The sequence below is a fragment of the Brienomyrus brachyistius genome, chromosome 1 (assembly GCF_023856365.1).
Source record: "Brienomyrus brachyistius isolate T26 chromosome 1, BBRACH_0.4, whole genome shotgun sequence".
Lineage (NCBI taxonomy): Eukaryota > Metazoa > Chordata > Actinopteri > Osteoglossiformes > Mormyridae > Brienomyrus > Brienomyrus brachyistius.
Window position 1 is genome coordinate 22592565 of NC_064533.1, and position 20899 is coordinate 22613463.

Here is a 20899-nt window from a genome sequence, read left to right on the forward strand (position 1 = left end):
TTGTTTAAAGCTGCGCAAACGAAAGCAAGAGGTTAGATAGTTGCTATTAACAACTAGCGGACATAGTAGAAAAGATATATACAAACTTTTGAAATGCTACATTTTTGCCATTTTAGCAAATAGTATAATACACCAAATGCCTTTTATTTTAAAACATCCAATGACCTGGGTATAACGTGGGCTGCCATCGTTCTAGCACTTCGTAACTAAATGATGTTTCTCTAGTAGATAGTTCGCCTTTTTCATAAAAGCAGCACCAGGGGTAGAAAAAGCTTACTCTGCGAAACATATGTTTTTTTTTTTTTTTTTTACCTCTCCGCTTCCCCCTGTGCCTCCCCCCCGAAGATTAAGCCGAGGACTCTTATTTTGAAAATTCTCGATGAGGGGCAGGGGGGTTCATTTCCTGATCCCTATTTACTTTAAGGCAGATGATTACTTTTAGGGGAGGATGGACTGTTACATTGAATCAATTACGGGTCGCCGTGCTTGGAGCGCATTGTGAGCGCAGCGGCGGAAGCTGGCAGAGGAGCGCCGGAGCCTCATGCTCTACGCGCAGGATTTTATCCGACGCATCTGTTACTGGGATCCTAGGACTGGCACCGGAGCGTAGATGATTTTTTAACATTCGTCCAGGGGTTACCTTAATTAAGAAAAACACCCAAACGGAATTTTAAAAAGGTATTGTATTGGCTTCTTTTACAGATAATTTAAACCGACACCCCCCCTCTCGCAATGTAGGTGGTATTTCGCAAATTTCAACTTTTCGGATGTTTTTTGTGGGATTATAAGATAAATCACCGAAAGTGGGATCTAATTAAAATGAAATGTAGTTATATGGAATTGGTTTCTGTTGATTTACGTCTACTCGTCTTTCGCTTGTACGTTCAACATATAGAAGTTTGGTCAGCATTCCAAATACAGATGTGATTTTTTTTCTGGAATCTTTTTTTAAGTTCACAAGGACGTGGATTTCTTTAAGTTTCTTAATTTTTGCGACGGAGTTGGTCATTTCACTGGGATATTGTCTGTTTTCACACGACAAATGGCTTCACCTCCAGACGCTTGTCTGAGGTACGCTGATGGGTCTGGATGAAAGAGGCTGATTTCGACTTCGCAGCGGGAGATGTCAGCCGGACACCGCGGGGCTTCACCCAGGATGGGGCTAAAGAGGTTAATGGGAAAGCGTTTGAAAACCAGTGCAAAGCTATTTTCATTCATGAATATGGGATCTCACATTTTCGCATGGAATATAATCACTTTGCGTTTTCACTGGAACGTGTTTTTTTAAAGGATCTTGCTGCACTCTCAAGCAAAGATTCAAGGGAGACCTTTCTCCCGAATTAGGGAGTTGAGTGAGGTTGGGGGAAATTGTTTTGTACCTCTTATCGGTGTTAAATTAAGTTTTTTTAAAAAAAAAATAAGTTTAAATAATAATTTGTTTGCGTTGTTCCTAAGAATTTAAATTGTGTCGCTGGGAAACACTGGCTTCACCCATACGAGCTATCATTAGCCTGGTTTTCTATTTGGTGTATTTCCATGGAAATTGATTCTTCGTGTGTGGAATTGGTTTTAGCCGTCAAAAAAATGAATTATGTTAGGACCGTCAGTTGGAATACATTTCTCAACCACGCTTCATGAGACGGAACCGCTTCGGTACTGTGAGAATCGGCATATAGAAACGCCCGAATACAGGATACGGGCAGTCTTCTTGTCTAGCTGGACAGCTATTGTAAAACTGGGCGATTGGCGTGGTTAAACAAGATCATCCTCTCCAAGTGCTTGAAAAAGATCAGAAGTTTGTCAAATTAATGCAATCACAAGTTGAATTCCCACGCAGCACTGATGCATAAGCCACCTCCGCAGAACGATACTTAATTACAATTTCGACACCCCAATATTTGTCAGGGATAATTGGTCTATTCTGCACACTGTGGCAAACTCGGTGGGACTTCGTGATGCATTTAGTCAGCATAGGCCTAACTTATATAAGTTCTTTACGGTTATATAACTAAGTAAAGACAGAGGATGGAAATTATAAATACAGCCTCCAGTGTCACACAAATCATCGCAAATTTCTGTTTTCTTCTACTAAGGACTGAACATTTGCAAAACCATTTGCATCATTCAAATGCCACGAAATGGAGCATGCACTGTTTTGCACGTGTTTGATGGCCTGTACCTGGTTTGGAAATAGAGGACAAAATGCCTGGATATGATTAAGTTCGAATTGCACTCGGCTGAATGCGCAGCCCCTGCGCATCTCCGCATGCCGTTCTTTGCCAGTGCGGCTACGCTGCAGCGCTGATAGAGTCCAGGGTCCAGAGCATCAGGGTCTCCGCCGAACAGATAAAAAACAGATTCCTTCACTGTCTCTTGGGCAATTTCTCCACTGACGAACCGAGCCACACTGATTAGAAACATTCGACCAGATGAGGTCTTTGACAATAATTTTCGGGGGGTGCCGCGTTAGTTTAGATAGTGTGTTACTAAAATAGACTAATAATTCTGTTACTAATGCAATTATCATCATAATCACACATCTTGCTTAAGCAGATAGGCAACTCAGATTTACCCTCGGGAAATGGGTTGTGTTGTGAAACAACAAAAAAAAATCTTTAGATGACTTTAGTTTTCTTCCTTGAAAATTGATTCGTATCATATTAATAACGTTTTCTTGGTGCGTAAAAACAGCCAAAAGGCACATTCGGAAATTTATTCACTCGGAGATTCAGGCAATATGAGCTGTGATTCCAGCATACGCATCTTATTCTAGACGAATGCACACTGAAGCAATTAACAAAAATATCCAGTGTCTGAATATAGGCTATTGTCGCTCGCGAAAACTTGTACTGCTGCGCCCTCTTGTGGCTACCATGGGAAGAACCACTCCTTATTTTTCCTTGTTGTGTTGGCAAAATGAAATTCGGTAACTTCCAACATTTTTGTGGCGCCGCTAAGGGACACACAGGCATTTGGCTCGGCACAGCCTTTCTTTATGACAGATTCTTCTAGTTGCTGACTAATTTTGGGCTTTGCTTAAAAATGTATTTATGAAATCGATGTTCAGATAGATTGAAAAATTTGAAATTCATACTACGTCAGGGGATTTTTCCAATAAATTGCGTGCTTGCTTCTCTTAAGGGCCGATAATTAAAGTCTTGTCCAAATACTGTTAAGATGAATTTGACGATTTCGTTTTGTCGTCACAGCTTACGTTGACACCTGGGGCCATGGGTGTCGTGTGGGCCATCCTTTCATTTGGAGTCTGTTTCATCGGGATCCTCTTAGGTAACGTGACAAATGCTTAGTATATTTCATTATTTATTATAGTCATTTATAATTGATTAACTGGGAACAAATGGGAAGGTATGTAAAACATTTCGTTTAGACATATCCTGAATACCATTTATATAAAAACCTTTAATTTGACTTTATTGTCATCCGATCCAGGTCCACGGGCCGTTAAGAGCGAATCGTCACCACCACTCATCCATCCCGACCTGCCCGAGCTGGTTGTTAAACGCCATGCCAGCATCAATTTGACCTGTTCCGGGACGAGGGCCGTCAGCTGGATGCTCCCGCTGCCGGAAAATGCCGTGGTTAAACGGGAAGACCCCCGAACCGCCGTGCTGGTGATTAAAGACGCGTCTGCTGCCAACACTGAAGCCCTAGTCTGCGAGTACGACGATTGGCAGGGTGCAGAGGAAGATAAGCAGGCTGAAATATACATATTTGTTCCTGGTAAATAAATATACATGTTCCCCATGTAAAATTTAAGCATAGACCATACAATGTGTGTAACTCAATTCAAATTTTGATGCATGGAACATATGTATATATTATTTTACAGATCCAGAGATTCCATTCGTCCCCGAAAATGTGTCGGGGGAAACGGACCTTTTGACCCAAATCCCTTGTCGCATTACAAACCCGGACTGGCACGTCGTGCTCAGAAGTGTCCCTTCGCGGACGGAGGTGCCCGCGCCGTACCTAAGCAGGATAGGCTTCCTGGGGGCTTTCCCCGAAGGCTCCTACGTGTGTGAAACCGCCGTGAACGGCAAGACGCGGAGCAGTGCAATCTACACGGTCAAGGCTGATCGAGGAAAAGACGGTAAACAGAAAAGCCCGATGGCAAATTAATTGCAGTATTTACAGGCGGCGTTAAGCCTGGTGGCTAAGAAACTGCGCTTGTACATATACGCAGTAGGGGGAGATAGACAGCTGAACCCTTAAGCAAAGTGCTTTAGAAAGAAAAAAAAACATTTGCGTACGGGATTAAAGATTTGGATTGGATAGGAGTGGGCCAATCGTATAACTCGGCGAGGCATGTTGAAATAACTATTTTAACCTTACAGAAATTTTACATGGTAGCCTAACATAAGTATTTCTGTAGAATTGAGAAAATGTAGACGTTTTGATAATGAATCACTTAATAGCCACTTGAACAGGGTTCAGTTTTTTTTTCCATGTGATGTGGGACAGATAGCACACTACCTGATCTTCCAGGTGTTGCTGTTATAATGAATGTTACAGCAGAAGTTTCTGGTCTCACTTACATGTGGACGCAGGAGAAGATACAAAGTACAATATTGTATGGAGTGAGCACTGATATACTCCGGGTCAAAGAGCATGCAGTACAGTTATTGTCCTGCATGAGTGTGTGTCTAAGTATATGTTGGGGTGGGAGGGGTCTTCCGGGATGAATGAGTTCACATCTCATATTACATGAGGGGGGAGGGCAGTAGTGGCAGAATAGCTGTCCGTCATTGGACTGGTCTTGGCTGGTGGGAGGGGCGTTTCCACCACACTCCGGGAAATGAGAGCGGAAATACCAAGGCACATATCTGGAGCCTGCTGGCTTATTGCCCCCCCCCCCCATGTGTAACCTCATACCTCCCCCTTCCCAGATGACTTCCAGTTGAAGCTGCATGCCAGTCAGCCGGCCGTGCGGGTGGGCGAGCCCTTCAGTCTCACCTGTGAAGGCCCCGCTGGAGATTCATACCAGCAGACATGGCTGCACCCCAGCAAGCAGGCAAGGGCTCCCGGAAGCCACTTCCATGCCGTTCTTTGCCCGTGTGGCTGTGCTGCAGCGCTGATAGAGTCCAGAGCATCAGAGAGCAAAGGCCTCAGCAAACATAAGTGCTGTCAAGGAGCCGGCTGGGCGCAAAAGTAGGGCGGGGAGGAGCTCGTAGGAGGAGCTACACATCTTACAACAAAGCGAGAACATAAGACCACTATTCAAATCAGCAAAAAGTACGATATTAAAAGCATTCAGGGAGCATGGAGTGGTAGCAGGCTGCTGGTTTTCCTGGAACAGATGGATATTGAGGTTTTCCTTAAAGGTGGACAGGGAATTTGATGACCAGATATACTACAGCAGCTCATTCTGCCTGTAAATTCACCTTGCATGCCCTTCCTAGATGCCCCACAATGTCGGGGAAATAGAGAGTACCAGTTTGTACCTTTATGTGTCACTGGGACTCTTCCAGGGGAGTTGTTAGCTATCAAAAAGATCAGGGGATAAGTGAGGTTCAGCTGGGGCTAAAGATTGGCATCAGGGCTAAAATACTCAGGGCAATAGCCCCGAGTGAACGGGCCTATGGACGCCCATGGCCTGTATCTTCAAGGCTCTGCCAATTTTACTCCAGCTGTAGGTAAATGTACCTTTTAGTCTAAGTTAAGGATCAGATTCTGTAGGACCATGAGGAACATCCCCAAGGTACAAACAACATAGTCCATTTCTGTACCTTAAAAGGTACAATTATCTACAGCTATAGGGTTCAACTGGCAGACCCTTGAGGGTACAGGCCAAGTGACAAGGCAAGGTACAAACCGGTGCTCTCTTTTTCTGACAGTGTACCTGTCCTTGCCTAATCTTGCCTTTCCTCTTCCTTCCAGATCACTGGTGCTGAAGAGAGCAGGCAGTCTGTTGCTGGGGCTGTGCTCTACACCCTAAGCATCCGTGCAGCATCTGAGCAGGACACCGGCTTCTATGACTGCGCCATCACAGATACCCTGACCAGCATAACCCGAGTCCAGAGGGTGTCTGTCACAGTTTTACGTAGGTTGCGTTCCTGGACCTTGGTAGAGAGCTCCGCCTCTCACAGCCCATTTCACCCAGAGGTTCTGCTTTTTCGCTAGCGGGTACCACCTTCATCAGACTGGACCACAACATCGCGCCGCTGGAATTTGCAACCAGTCTGGAAGAGAGCGTGTTCAGCATCTTCATTGACGCGTACCCTGCCCCCAAAGTCCAATGGCTGAAGGACAATGTGGCCATTGACGAGAGCCAACATAATATCTTCATCAAATTTAACGCAATCAATGCTAACAGGTAAGGATCAGCTTCTTTTTGTATCGTTTCCTGTTGACAGAAAACTTTTTATAGTTTAAAAATAGTTATTTTTTAAATAAGGTCTAGAAATGTCTATGCTTGTTATACATGTTTCTATGTTTGTAAGTTTAAGTAGCAGCAAACTTATAAATATCAGCGAATTATGGCTGTTAATAACTGGAGCTTTAGTGCTCATGGGCAGGTGAGTACTTGGTCAGGTGACTCCATAGTCATGTGATCCAACCTCCAGGGTACTGAGAGAGCGAGAGGTGATGTAAATGACTGTTAGTAGACTAGATCAGGGAGACTTTCAGATGTTTTCTCTGGACATCAACGAATTTCTGGCATTTTTGGGTGACCTCTTGCCCCCCCCCCCCCAACTTCACAGGTACTTGAGCAGGCTGACGCTCTCCCGCCCCCAGGAGGGTGACAGTGGGAACTACACGATTGTGGTCTCCCATGAGAAGGTGCCGCTCGATGGCAAGGCGATGCGTTTCTCCTTCCAGCTGAGAGTGAGAGGTGAGACCCACGTCGCCCGCTCCCTGCTGTCTTGTAGCTTAGCCACATGTGTTAGCCAGCAGGAATAATCCATGCACTCAGGGTCGGAACTGCTGAGTGTCCCCCCCCCCAAGCAGCAGAAAACAAATTCTCTGAATCCATTTATTTTAAAAACATTTCAATAGCACATAGTATCTGTCTACTAACTAGCTAGCTCACAACATTTTCACAAGAAAAGTAGTGAAAATTAAAACTAGTGCAAATAAATAACATCACCCAGTTTAATCAGAGGTGTTTCTTCTGATTTTTTTTCACTCGCTCTTTTGCATCCCATAATCAAATGGTGCCCTAGACGGTGGCCTATGTCACTTGAAGGACAAGCCGGCCCTTCACATGTCCTTCACATGCTGACAGAGTGGAAGCCACTTTCATGTACACAATAGATATGTTTATTCTGAGTGAGTTAGCTTTTAGAACACATAGGCAAAGATATAAGCATTCATAATGCATAATGCTAAGTCTGTACCATCTAGATCTCAGTTTATGCCCACAACAACATGGTATCAACCCAAGCACATTACAGTGGTTTGGCTTAGAGAACCACACCTGCCATTTTGGACAAGACTGTTGGTTCTCCTCCCACTGGGACCCCAGAAACTCAGTAATAGACATGAAGAGGCAGGGAGTTTTGGTTAACAGCTAACACAAAAATGAAAGGGTTTGCAAAGCTCTGGATGCTGCTGGATAACCAGCTTCGCAAGACTTGGCTCAAGTGTGTAGGGGCTGTTTGAGAGCTCAGTCCCAAATATTTGCGTAAAACCTCACTAAAATTTAAATCTGGATAAAATTCAATGCAATAAAAAAACCCTAAAGAGTCTGTTTTTATGTCTCAGGCCCTGATCCGCAGCCTCTGCTGCCGGCACTGCCTGAGATCTGGCCCCAGCAGACGGAGATGGTGGTCCCTCTCCACCAGGAATTCACCCTCAAGTGCAAGGGTGAGCGGGAGGTGCTCTGGGTCCTGCCCATCTTCCAAAGAGAGTTCCTGGAGGACACAGAGGAGGATAACAGTGGCCTTTTTGTGACCACGCTCACTGTGATTAATGCAACTGTGGAGTACACAGGCTATTACTACTGCCATCATGCGGACAGCAACCACACCGAGCAAGACATGACTGCCATCTATGTCTATGTTCCAGGTACTGTACCAAGGTTTCTGTTCCGCGTACTGTGACCATGGTTGGGCGATCCCATTGCTTATTATGGATATATTTGCTCTACTACCCTTCATAAGTAGCCTTACATAATCACAACAACAGTATCAAGACCTGATATAGCAATTCAGTTCCATTGGAACTGATTGGAACTCCGGTTAAAACCTCAACTTTTCCTCTCTTTCTCCCATAGACCCCGACATGCCCTTTGTCCCATCTCTGGACCCCTACAGCAAGCACGTCCTGGCCAGTATGGATGACATGGAAATCCAATGCCGAGTGTCAGACCCCAGAACCAATGTGACGCTGCTGAATGTGGATACACAGAAGGAGGTTCCGGCCACCTATGACAGCAAGCGGGGCATGGTGGGTTTATTCAGCTCGGGCACCTATGTCTGCAAGGCCCTAGTCAACGGCGAGGAGCACTACAGTGAGGAGTACATCGTCCATGGATGGACAAGTAATCACCGGCGATGATGTCGTAAATAAAGTCAACAGAGCATTTTGCCCTGTGTGATACTTAATGCCTCCTTCCCATTCTCTTGCAGCTAACGATGACCTCCAGGTGGAACTTCGTGTGGAACACTCAGCCCTGCTGGTGGGGCAGAAGCTGGTGGTGAGCTGTATAGCACGTGGCAGCGAGATGCTGGAGGACCTCTGGAAGTACCCTGGGAAGATGGTGAGGGCTTCTCACATTAAATTGTGTCTAGGGAAGAGCACTGAAGACCAGTGATTTAACTGTCTTCTGTAATTAAGCACGTATGTTGCCTGTTGATACAGCCCAGGTCATGGTATCACCTCTAGGAACCAGAGGAGACACATTTAACCTCCACAGATTCAAGGTGCCATCACTAGGAGTAGTGCTAGCAATGTTTGTGTGATTTCTCTCCAAGTCCGAGACACTGCAAAAGCCAAAGACAATTGGGCCATGTGAAGTGATGCATGCTGGGTGATTTTTGGTGCAGGCCTCAAGGGGAGTGAAGACAGTGAGGGAGAACAAGGCTTCCCAGGAGATCAATTATACGCTGACCATCTCCCAGGCCACCACCAAGGACAGTGGCCTCTACGAGTGCTCCATCACTGACATCATGACCACAATTACTCGGACCAAGAAGGTGGAAATCACAGTCTATGGTATGCATAAATTGTGAATGAATAAAAGGCTTCTCCATGACTTGGAGCCATGCCTCTCTGAGCACTCTGCATTTTTTCCTTCCACAGAAAGGGATTTCATATCTCTGGAGCCCACCTTCAGTGCCATACAGTCTGCCGATCTGGACGAGGTGAAGGAATTTGTGGTTATCATTGACAGCTTCCCCACCGCCAGGGTCACCTGGCTGAAGGACGGCAAGGTGCTGAACGACGTCAATGCCGAGATGACCAGCAACCTTCGGCGCGCCAGCGAAACCAGGTAACCACAGGCATGACACCCCAAACAACTGACATACCAGTTCATACACCCTAACCAAACCTGATGACCCAGTCAAACCAAACACCTTGACTCCAGACTATCCAGTTGATGCAGTTCTAGAATGACAAATGCTGAACAGTGACAGCTAATGTTGACGTGGTTTTGAGAAACTGCGGATGTACTCAAGCAACATCTGTTTCCCAGGTACCAAGGTACCTTGGTTCTGATCCGAGCGAAGGAAGAGGACAGTGGAAACTACACCATCCAAGTTAGAAATGGGAACCTGACCCAGAGCTTCAGTTTCACGTTGAAGGTGAAAGGTAAATTCAGTGCAGCCTTCAATTATGGTTAAATCATGTGACAGCTGGGTCAAGGAAAAGAAGGGTCTTTTCAGGGCTGTGAATTTTCCCTTGTTTGTAAGCAAGCAGAGGTAACCATGGAAGTTCCACTTGACAGCTAATCATGACCAACCGTCTCTGTTTCCTGCGTAGTGCCACCAAAAATTGTGCAGTTGATGGACCTGCACCACAGCTCTGCCACGGGACAGTCTGTGGTGTGCATTGCAGGCGGGCAGCCTGTGCCAGAAGTGGAGTGGTTCGTCTGCAAGAACATCAAACTGTACGTTTCCTCTAACATGTACCACACGCTATGCCACATGTGTTTTCATAGGTCAGCCACCTCATTAACAAGGGGGGGGGCTGTCTAGGTGAAGGCAGCAGTGTAAGCCATGATGTTATCCTTCTGTTTGTCCACTAGATGCTCTAATGATTCATCTCAGTGGACCTCCCTGGCTGTCAACTCCACCGAAATCACCATGGAGAATCACATAAACCAGGACAACCAGCTGGAGAGTCAGGTGATCTTTGCCAAACTGGAGAACTCTCTGGCTCTTAGGTGCCTGGCAAGGAACGAGCTAGCGGTGGCTAGTCGGGAAGTGAAACTCGTCTCAAATGGTGAGCATCGTTGTCAAAGTCCCCTTATTTTCAATGATACCAGCCACAATTTTCTTTGTTTAAAAAAAGCAGGCCCCATGGAAAATAGGTTTTTGAAAGATTATATCAGGCTAGGTAATGCTTTATACCTTTTCACTGTGAAATCAGTTTCTCATAGAGAACCACTTACCCAAAAAATGTCCTAAGTTCCTGAATAATTCAAAACATATTTGATGTTTTTTCCTGTGTAGCCCTACAGTCTGAGCTCACGGTCGCAGCTGCTGTCCTGGTTCTGTTGGTCATTGTCATCATCTCTCTCATTGTCCTGGTCATTATCTGGAAGCAGGTATTGAATATCATTCATTAATTCTACCCATAAAGGCGTGCTCATTTTACCTGCAGCCAAAAATGACAATTGCATGCAACAATTACCGCTACATCCATTGTACATTTTACCTGTAGTTACACTGTCTATGCTTACACATTTCACACTTCCAGTGTTCTTAGCAGTTCCTATTGTTCAGTGCCAGCAGTGGGATTTGGGTCCAAAAGTTAACAACTGGCTGGATGTGTGTTATTGAAGTTCCACTGGCTAAAGAACATGGGGTGTGCTTCCTTTCAGAAACCCCGGTATGAGATTAGGTGGCGTGTCATTGAATCAATTAGTCCAGATGGACACGAATACATCTATGTGGATCCCATGCAGCTTCCATATGACTCCAGATGGGAGTTTCCCCGTGATGGACTTGTTTTGGGTGAGCCTTGAGATACATGCCTGACTCCTGCACATCCAGTCAGATCATTGGCTGTCCCTACATTGGTTGGATTTCAACACACACTGTTCATTGGATGCATGTCTACATTCTGTCAGATCATTGGCTGGTTCTTATAGACATCCTATCACATAATTTTCATGCTACATGCATAAAGTAAGGGTGGGAATCGGCAGTGACTGTCCAGAATAATATAATATGGATATTTGTTGGCTGATTTGATATGTATCGCAATTTTTAAACATATGTTGCAGTTAAAGTAAAGACAAGGGTTACAACGGTACACATTCGTAGTGTGCTTTTCAGTTACAGCATTTTCAGTTTGGAATACGCAGTGAAACAAATTAAAATATTTCTTGACCCGGGTGAAACCTAAATTCACAAGTACAGAAAAGATTATGCTAATTGAGGCTTTGAGTTGGTTACAGCTAGTGCAAGACCCTCCCGCAACACTAAAATCAGCAGTTTGGCAACATTTTGGCTTCCCAGAGTAGTTGATAAGACTGTCTGTGAGGTCTGTCATACCAAAATTAGCTAACTCTAGCTAATTTTAGAGACATCATCTGAGTGTGTGTTCTGCTAGGAAATTCAGACTATGAAAAAGGTACTAATGCTAAGCTACACTACACGATTTTAGCCCTGATTTTCCACTTGCCGAACGTTTTCGGCGATCGCCAACAAAAGCCCCAGATTAGAGGCATATCAACATTCACCTGGCCCTGGAAAATCAGTGCTTGATTGCTATTAGTTATGCCCATCAGATATCCAGCAGGTTAAGTATTTGGGACTGTCGGAAACTGCAAATCCTGTAGCGTGAAAAGTGTTGCAACTGGCAAAGAGTGCGGCGATGAGCTACATATGTGACATAGGGTGAAGCGAAACCTGAGGGAGTAATTTAAAAAAGGTGTATATAGTTCAGTTTGTTCTTAGTATTCAGGGAAGAGGTATAGAGATATTCAGTGAAAGTTTACTTTACACACAGTAGCGTTTAGTTAGCTGTAGTTAGCTTTTGTTAGCTTTAAACTGAGACGAGGCAGTCTCAGCACAGGCTCCCTCACTCATGAGAGCATCGTGCCAAACTCGCGCTTGTCAGGCTGTGTGCAACTGGTCAAATATATTAGCAGTACTAAACGTAAATAAAATTTAAAAATTGATTTCTAAACATCAGATTAAACATGGGTTACTGAAATTAACTCTCACAGTGATACTACAATCGGCACCTTGAAAAATAGCAATCAATTCCACCCCCACAGACCCAGAGCTTCGGTCGTTCCTTGAAATGCACATGCGTGCTTCCGAGGAACACAGCATGATCTGTCCATGTCCTCCTTCCCTGCAGGCCGTGTTCTGGGCTCCGGAGCTTTCGGGAAGGTGGTTGAGGGGATGGCATACGGCCTTAGTCGCTCACAGCCCGTGATGAAGGTGGCCGTCAAGATGCTGAAGCGTAAGTCATTACCTGGCAGGGGCTTTGGATTGTGGTTGAAAGTCAGTAATAATGTTTGACCAAACTGCTCATATTCCTCTCTCAGCCACAGCAAGGTCCAGTGAGAAACAGGCCCTCATGTCTGAACTGAAGATCATGACTCATCTGGGGCCTCATCTGAACATTGTCAACCTACTGGGGGCCTGTACCAAGTCGGGTATGTACCCTAGGTATAGAAGGGGCTCCTGCAGTTTTTTTTCAGTGGAGCACATTTTACAGCTCGTTGACAACCATAAGCCCAGGTCTGACCAGCCACTTCTGCCCTTGATCTTTCAGGACCAATCTACATTATCACAGAGTACTGCTTCTATGGCGATTTGGTCAACTACCTCCACAAAAACAGAGACAGCTTCATTAGCCAACACATCGACAAGTCCAAGAAAGAACTAGACATCTTTGGCATCAACCCGACTGATGAGAATAGCAGGAGGTGAGTAGCAGGTTTGGTAATTTGGGTGTTTTTTGGGCTAGACTTATACCACTGCGGTTCTTAACATTGCACTGTTCTACACAATAACCATCCCCATTAATAGTGGTCCTCAAAGCCTTCAGGAATGAACGAAATGCTATTCATTTTAATACTTAGCTTTGCATCTAACACAGCACCCATCTTTGTGCCCTCGTTTAGCTACGTCATCCTGTCCTTTGAAAGCAAAGGGGACTATATGGACATGATGCAAGCCCATAACACCCAGTACGTCCCTATGCTGGAAATGAGCGACGCTTCAAAGTACTCTGACGTCTATGGATCCAATTATGACCACCCGCCTTCTCATAAGGACAAATCTCTGAGCGGTACGGATGACATCCCCCCTCTCCCCTCCAGTGTTGTGGCCCTGTTCCTGTCCTATAATTACACACTGGGTAATTGCAGCACACATGTTGCACTGGCTATCCACAGAGCCTTCACTAAGAAAGGCAGAATGGTCAGTCCTCTATATTTATACCGAGGTCTGGTTTGACGTTTTCTGCTCCAAATATGAGTCACGTGAGCTAAACATCTTGCGTTTCGCTGACCCCGCAGAGAGAGAAGCAAACAGCCTGCTGTCTGACGACTCTGACGACGGCCTGAGCACTATGGACCTGCTGAGCTTCACATACCAGGTGGCACGGGGGATGGAGTTCCTGGCCTCCAAGAACGTGAGTCCACTGGCGACCAGGGGCTCACGGCTAAAAAGCTGGAGGGCTCGACTGATTACAGATTATTGTTGTCATGCTAAAGGACCCGATTTTGTGCCTGTGTCCATGCAGTAGTTTTGTTGAAGGCCGTTTGTGGCTCGTGGGCTAGAATGCTGTGATTGGAAGGTTGTTTTTTGTAATCCTAGACTTTTTACCACTGGGCTGTGGAACACGGCCGTTGACCCAGCTTCCTCAAAAAACTTATGTTTCTTTGGAGAAAAATCATCTGCTAAATATGTAAAATGACTCCAATGCAGGGAGGCACCTGTTATTTTATTGGGACGGGAGTGTAGGTGAATTGGCCAGTACGCAAACCAGTGGGGACGCCGTGTTAGATTGAGTATAATGTAATGACACCGGCAACAAGATGCATCAGAAGATAGCCTGGTCAAGTTGGCTGGCCAGACAGACAGTAGGAGCAGAGTTAAGGACAAGATACATAGCCAGTTATTGCAAGGGGAGGTAAGGGTTGGACAGCAAGTGCAGGGGAGGACTGACGTTATGTAAAGGGAGGGAGACGGCCTTGTTTATGGTCAAATAGCAGTGCCCTGCTCACAGGCCCCAAGCTGAGGGTTTTAATTGCTGTGCTGTCTCTCAGTCCTGGGCTGCCCCAGTGCCCACAACGATGATGGCAATAGGTTCCTCCCATCTGAGAAAATGACAGCCCAGGCGTCCAAGTCTGGGGTCACATGGCTGTTAAATCAGGGGTTGAGCAATAATCAGCACTGGAGAAGTCTGGACAGGCAGAAAAGAGGCCTGTAAATAGGCCTGAGGCTTAAATTACACGGTGCCACAGAGCAGCGCTGCTTATTCTTGCGGCAGACCTGTTGCTCTGTTTCTCTGCTTTTTTCCAGAAGGAATTTTAAGGTCTCAGCAAGGAGAATGTAGCTTGTTTCTTGTTATTTGCTATCATGAAATGTTGTTAGTAAATCAAGCGCTTGTGTTTGCAGTGTGTGCATCGAGATTTAGCTGCGAGAAACGTCCTGCTTTCCCAAGGCAAGATCGTGAAGATCTGCGACTTCGGCCTGGCCAGAGACATCATGCATGACAACAACTACGTTTCCAAAGGCAGTGTGAGTAGGAGGGTACTTTTCAGCAAGGCACAGGTCACATGACCACAATGAGTGTGCGGGGAGCAAGTGGAATATCATCCAAAAGAATAAGACTGATGGTTTGGGCTGAGGTACAGCTTAAAAATGGGTGGAAGTATGAAAGTCAATCATGATTCCTTATACAATGAGAGCTTCAACTCTCACACTTATGCATGTCTTTGACCTGCAAATCTCCCCAATGCCCCCCAGACCTTCCTGCCTGTGAAGTGGATGGCCCCCGAAAGCATCTTTGACAACCTGTACACCACAATGAGTGACGTCTGGTCCTACGGCATCCTGCTGTGGGAGATCTTCTCCTTGGGTATGTCAGACACACCTGGTCAGGCACCCTGTGTCCTCTCAGTGTTTCACACAGAGCTACAATGTCCAATATATAACAGCAGGTCTGAATTTACATTTTGTTCTGTTGTTTTTCAGGTGGGACCCCCTATCCCGGTATGGTAGTGGACTCAACCTTCTACAACAAGATCAAAAGCGGCTATAGGATGGCCAAACCTGAGCATGCCACTAGTGATGTGTATGTCCATGCTTTTCCCATAATGCAGCTCTCTTTACACACTATTACACACATCTAGAAGGCCTACTTTACTATGCATAATTATAGTAAACCACAATACATTACAGCACAGTGCATAAGAGTACAATAGTACATACTGCACTGCACTATATGTAATATGTAACCCCCTACCTCTATGGCTACAGGTATGAGATGATGATGAAGTGCTGGAACAGTGAACCCAAGAAGAGACCCTCCTTCTTCAGTCTCAGTGAAACCATCGCCTCTTTTCTGCCTTCCGAGTACAAAAAGGTGGGTCTCTCTCAAATCCAGCTCTACAGCCGAGCACGACCCGATCTGTGGTCTCAAACCCCTTTGATGAGCTCACCTCCTCTCTGTAACACCTACCTCTTCTTTTATCTTTACTTCTAGTCTGTTACTGTCACTTTGTGTCTGACTCTCTCCTCCTACTTGCCTCTTACAACCTCTGTATTATTTTGGGGTTAGGGTACGTGGACAGAAACTCCCAAACTTGCTTGCAGAGGTAGTGCAGGTGTGTAGGGACCCCTTAGAACAGTGCAACCCCTGGTCAAGCCTCACGTCCCCTTTTGCGTTGATAAGATTCGCAGTGTGGGGAAGGCAGTCCCACATGGCAAAGAATACTAAAAGATTGCCAGCAATAAAATTTGTCGATCTTATAAAAGATCACAAATGTTTTTTTCTTTACATATCCAGAATATCATCCCATGGCTCCTCCCATGACTTGGCGACCCCCCAGGAAGTCGTAGTTTGAGAACCGCTGCTACAAGGCCTGTTCGGTTCATGGCTCATGTGACAAGGCTGGCAAGCAGCTGTGTTAATGATGGGATGTCCTTTAGGAGGCGACCCGAGGTTCATAATTACGACAGGAAGCCCTGCATTAAAAGGCAGCACATTGCTGACTGCAAGCCGCCACATCGATAAGACCTTCGGGCCTTTTATGATTCGGGGGAGTGGAGTAATTAGCTTTTCCTATAACACCGCTTGGTATTTGGTGTGGTTTTCCTGGGTAACACACCCTGGGTTTACACACGCCCTCTAATGGCAAGCAGCTGCCTCAGCTGCGACTCCCGTCGAGTCGCCACGGTGATGCTGAGAGCTTGTCATTTGGTGCGCAGTGCTATGAGCGTGTCCACCACCAGTTCCTGCGGAGCGACCACCCGGCGGTGACGCGTGTGCAGGTGGACGGTCAGGACACCTACGTGGGCATGCCCTACAAGAATCAGGGCAAGCTGAAGGAGCGGGAAAGTGGCTTTGGTGAGCAGCGACTCAGCTCCGACAGCGGATACATCATCCCCCTGCCCGACCTGGACCCGATGTCTGATGACGAGTACAGCAAGAGGAACCGTCACAGGTGTGTAGAGTGACTGCTGCCATGACCACTACAGCACCCTAACCCAGTGCCGATCAGCCCATGAATTCTAGTTCATACTTCTCTTTTCCGCTTGCGCTTTTGTAGGTAGGTGTTTTCAGACTGGGGAGGTTCATGCGTACAGCAGCTTTGGTTGTAGATGCGGATGGCCGTGGTTGGTGCTGTATACAGCAGTGATACTCCACCAGGCCAGCAGGGGGCAGACGTATTGCAACAAACACAAATATAAGCAGCGTAGTGAAACGGGTAAACTTATGAACAGTTTTCAAGTTATTAGTCAAGGTTTGGGGGGGGTGCCATCTTTTGAGGGGGGGCCCGACTTAGCAAGTCAGTTTCGCTTCATCTCAGACAACGGGCACTGCCGGCGAAACTTACCCACTTACTGCCATAACCCATACTGACAGCCTCTTCCTCTAAATGCCACCTCTACGTTGTTCCTCTTAGTAGTAATGTCATTGCCCTTAAGTCTACAAATGCCATGTTTTCAGTGGCCACCTCTACGTTGTTCCTCTTAGTAGTAATGTCATTGCCCTTAAGTCTACAAATGCCATGTTTTCAGTGGCCACAGCCACACTACCTGTACTGTTCAGAGCTGCACGGCTGTCCCAAAAGTACTGCTTCAAGCAGGTTCTGATCCCAATCCCACTCTTGTTCCTTCTCCAGTTCCCAGACGTCGGAGGAGAGTGCCATCGAGACAGGCTCCAGCAGCTCTGCCTTCGGCAGGAGGGAGGCCGAGATGTTGGAAGATTCCGAGATGCTGGAGCTGTGCCTAGATTCAGGAGACATGACGGAGGACAGCTTTCTGTAAACTCCACAGAGCTACACCCAAATCCCCCTCCAACCCCTTTAAACCAGGACAGGCCGGCTGCTGAGAGTCTGAGACCCGGTGCAGAGCATAAACCACTTTTTCCCGTGACCCAAGGCCTGTTCTCCAGGTGCCCCAGGAACAGAAACCTTGGGCGTCTCTTCAACGCTGACAAGAAATGGGCTGCGGATGAACATTGACCCCTGCCAAGTCACGCTCTGCATGGTTGGATCATCTCCTCTGGCACATTGTGATGTCCTGTTCGTTTTGGGGCATTGAGCACATAAGGATGAAGAGGACATCTTAAATGTACAGCACCTATTCTGTGGGCATTTTAAATCCAGCGATATAAGCGACAGACGGACAGAGAACCAAAATCACGCTGAACTCCCAAAGACTGACAGTTCCTGGAAGCAATGAACTGATTGAAAACCACTAAACCCTAAAGCATCATACCCACAATTCCACTGTCTTGGTAAGAAGAAACATCTCTAAAGAAGTCTAAACCACGGAAAGGGCAATTTGCGACATCCTTCCCTTGGTCCACTCAACATACACTGCTCTTCCAAAAGCAGGCTGACTGAACAAACCGTGATGCAATATTAAAAGCACAAAGTTTCACTACATTCTGTTGGCGTGTGTGAGATTATGTCAGCAGCCAATTATGTGCAGCAGGTAGACTTATTTTTTTACTTTTGATCTTTATCATACCTATGAAAATGTAATGTTTGTTAATATTTCTGTGGAGTGAGCATTATTGGGGTGAAAAATGTGGCTATATTGTAAAAGCTTTTACGTCGTCGGTGTTATTGTGATGGTAACTGCCTTGCCCGGATTAGAAGTAAACAAACTATTTTCACCTAAAGGTACTGTTTAAGGCAAAAATATGCATTGATAATAATAATCATAATAATAATAATACACACCATAGAAATAACTTCATTTCAGTTCCATATGACAAACATTCCAGAATTTGACTTTATATAAAACACATTTAAACCAAATATTATACACAGAAGCATTTAATCTACTTGTTAAACAAACTTTTATTACAGACTTTAAAAACACTGATACATGCAGGAACCCCAACCACAAATTTCCATCTCAGTGAGACCATTCACGTTTCTGTTTAAGATACCTAATTGTATGTGACTGTCGTTTTGAAACTGTCTAAAGACTTGTGCTTGAATCTCTATGGATGCCAAAATATGCAACTACGTCAACTGAACCACGATGCCTATAGACAGTCAGAGGCATTGGCTCTAGACAATCAATAACGGACCTTTCGCTGATCCAGTTCGAAGGATGAACATTTACCCTGTTGCTATTGGATCCCAGGCATTTGTTTCCTTTTCCCAGAAGATGTCAAGCATATAGGACCACCAAAGAACCTTGTGCCTGGATCCAGGCAATGAGGGAAGCCATTTGGATTGATAACAGTCCCGAAAGCATTCCAGGTGTTAGCTGCCTTTGTGAAACAGTCTAGCAACAGATTTGTGGAAACTAACAATGTTTTTTTCCCAGATGTGGATATAAGGAACATCCAAAACTCATACAAAGCCAAGTAATCTGCCAGTCTGGAATGGGCAGTGCTAGATATGTACAGAAATGTGTTTTACCTGCTGGAAAAAAGACTAGTTACGTACAACGCGATGTCATACATCGATGATTATATTTGCGTATACTGCCCTATTTACCTTTAGCTATGTCACTGCCTCTATTGTGCCTTTGACGACTGTGATGTGTACTCTACGGGCACTAAGAAACTTGCACTTTTAAAAAACTTTCCTTCTTTGGCGAGAGACAAGGTTTGGACTTGTAGAAAGTTTTCCTTTCAACGGCGTGACAGGGACGGGAACATTGGAAAGAGTGACCGTTGATCTTTACAGAAGGTACAATGCTTGTAATTATAGACAGCTTCTCAATTACAGACGTATTCTTTTGTTTTGTTATTCAATATGTACATTCAGATGATCTATATTTCAATAAATGATTTAATAAAGTCCTTTTGCCTTTAATCTATTCACAATTTACGGGCCAGTACGGTGCTTTTACAGTTCTCAGTTTGCCTCAAGATACGAAATGGAAAAATGCATTACCTTTAAAATCTTTCGAGTGCAGAGTTATGGGAAACAATATCTTTCACGATTTGTATTATAAAGTCGATGAATTACCTGCTCTGCATTAACTGTGCGGTGGGAGTGTCAGTTTCTGTCTGAATCCGATTCTATCATCCTTCACTCCGGTTTTTGCAGGAGTAATTGTTTTTTTTTCTGTACCAGTAAATGTGGAAAAAATAGCATCATATATCATAAATAACAAGACTAGCTTAAACTAAAGTAAAACGCACATTAACAGGAAACCCACAAATTAAACACAGTAACACGGATCAATACACAGGGCAACCATGGCCATTAACTGCGAGGGAGTCGGTCCACACAACCCCTGCCTTCGTTTGTATATTTTATTAAGCAATAATCAGTCCGGTTAAAAATAGGCAACGCTTATATGATATCGCTGACCTGCAATTTCAATAGAAGCGCTGTCTTTGGTGTCGGTTTCATTGAGTTTTATGTGAATTTATTTAATTTCGACAGCAGGACAAAGAATTTTAATAACAATTTATTGCGGTCTTGGCGACAGACAATGAAAACACAAACTTTACTCGTTTATACGAATTCAGCGACTTATAGGCCTAGTCACCAATTCTACAACTACTATTGTTCTATATATTCCTGAGACAGCATTTCTGACACTTTCGGTTACTAGCGTTATTTTGCGAGGAGGGAAGGGACACGGGTTCGAAACACAAAGTAGACAGTATCACTACCTGGACACTGTAGTCACTGTAGTCAACCCATTAGGCAACACAGGTTTGCTACCATGGGGGGCATCGTTGACTTTGACCCCCCCCCCCCAATTCACCTTTTCCCTGCGTCCTGCACTTTCACAAAACCAATACAGCCGCTCTCTGGCCCTCATCCCGGCATGGCTACTTAAATCTTCCTGCTAGACTCCGCGCGTCAGCCGTAGTTCCAGTAACACTTACTCAGGTATCTGTTTCTGGGCTTGAGTTTTCTGCTTGAGGTTACATGCCCAACGCTGTTTCTTCTCAACCTCGTGTTAAATTCTCATATCTTTCCCCATTTGCGTCACAATTGCGCCCTCTGTCTGGAATCCTGTGTCCTTCCTTTGCTCATTTTTAATATCTAGTAAGTTCTTTAAAGACTTAGGAACCACAATTGATTATTTTT

General features: G+C 45.2%; 1 protein-coding gene across 2 annotated transcripts; it reads left to right on the top strand.

Annotated features, from left to right (window-relative positions):
- Positions 1 to 425: 425 nt before the first annotated feature.
- Positions 426 to 19650, top strand: pdgfra (platelet-derived growth factor receptor, alpha polypeptide). 2 transcript variants are annotated; one of them, XM_049011192.1, is made up of 29 exons: positions 426 to 678; positions 3210 to 3288; positions 3451 to 3741; positions 3851 to 4111; positions 4908 to 5032; positions 5899 to 6061; positions 6142 to 6334; positions 6723 to 6853; positions 7726 to 8028; positions 8237 to 8503; positions 8592 to 8722; positions 9009 to 9177; positions 9265 to 9454; positions 9659 to 9774; positions 9946 to 10072; positions 10211 to 10407; positions 10638 to 10732; positions 11009 to 11141; positions 12499 to 12603; positions 12689 to 12799; positions 12919 to 13072; positions 13271 to 13437; positions 13667 to 13782; positions 14772 to 14894; positions 15123 to 15234; positions 15351 to 15450; positions 15636 to 15741; positions 16587 to 16822; positions 17504 to 19650. In XM_049011192.1, the coding sequence occupies exons 2-29, from the start codon at positions 3231 to 3233 to the stop codon at positions 17646 to 17648; spliced, it is 4425 nt and encodes a 1474-aa protein (XP_048867149.1). In that variant the 5' UTR covers positions 426 to 678; positions 3210 to 3230; the 3' UTR covers positions 17649 to 19650. The 2 variants fall into 2 exon arrangements, with proteins under 2 accessions (XP_048867149.1, XP_048867139.1); XM_049011182.1 differs by lacking the exon at positions 426 to 678 and adding an exon at positions 794 to 1170.
- The last annotated feature ends 1249 nt before the right edge of the window (positions 19651 to 20899 follow it).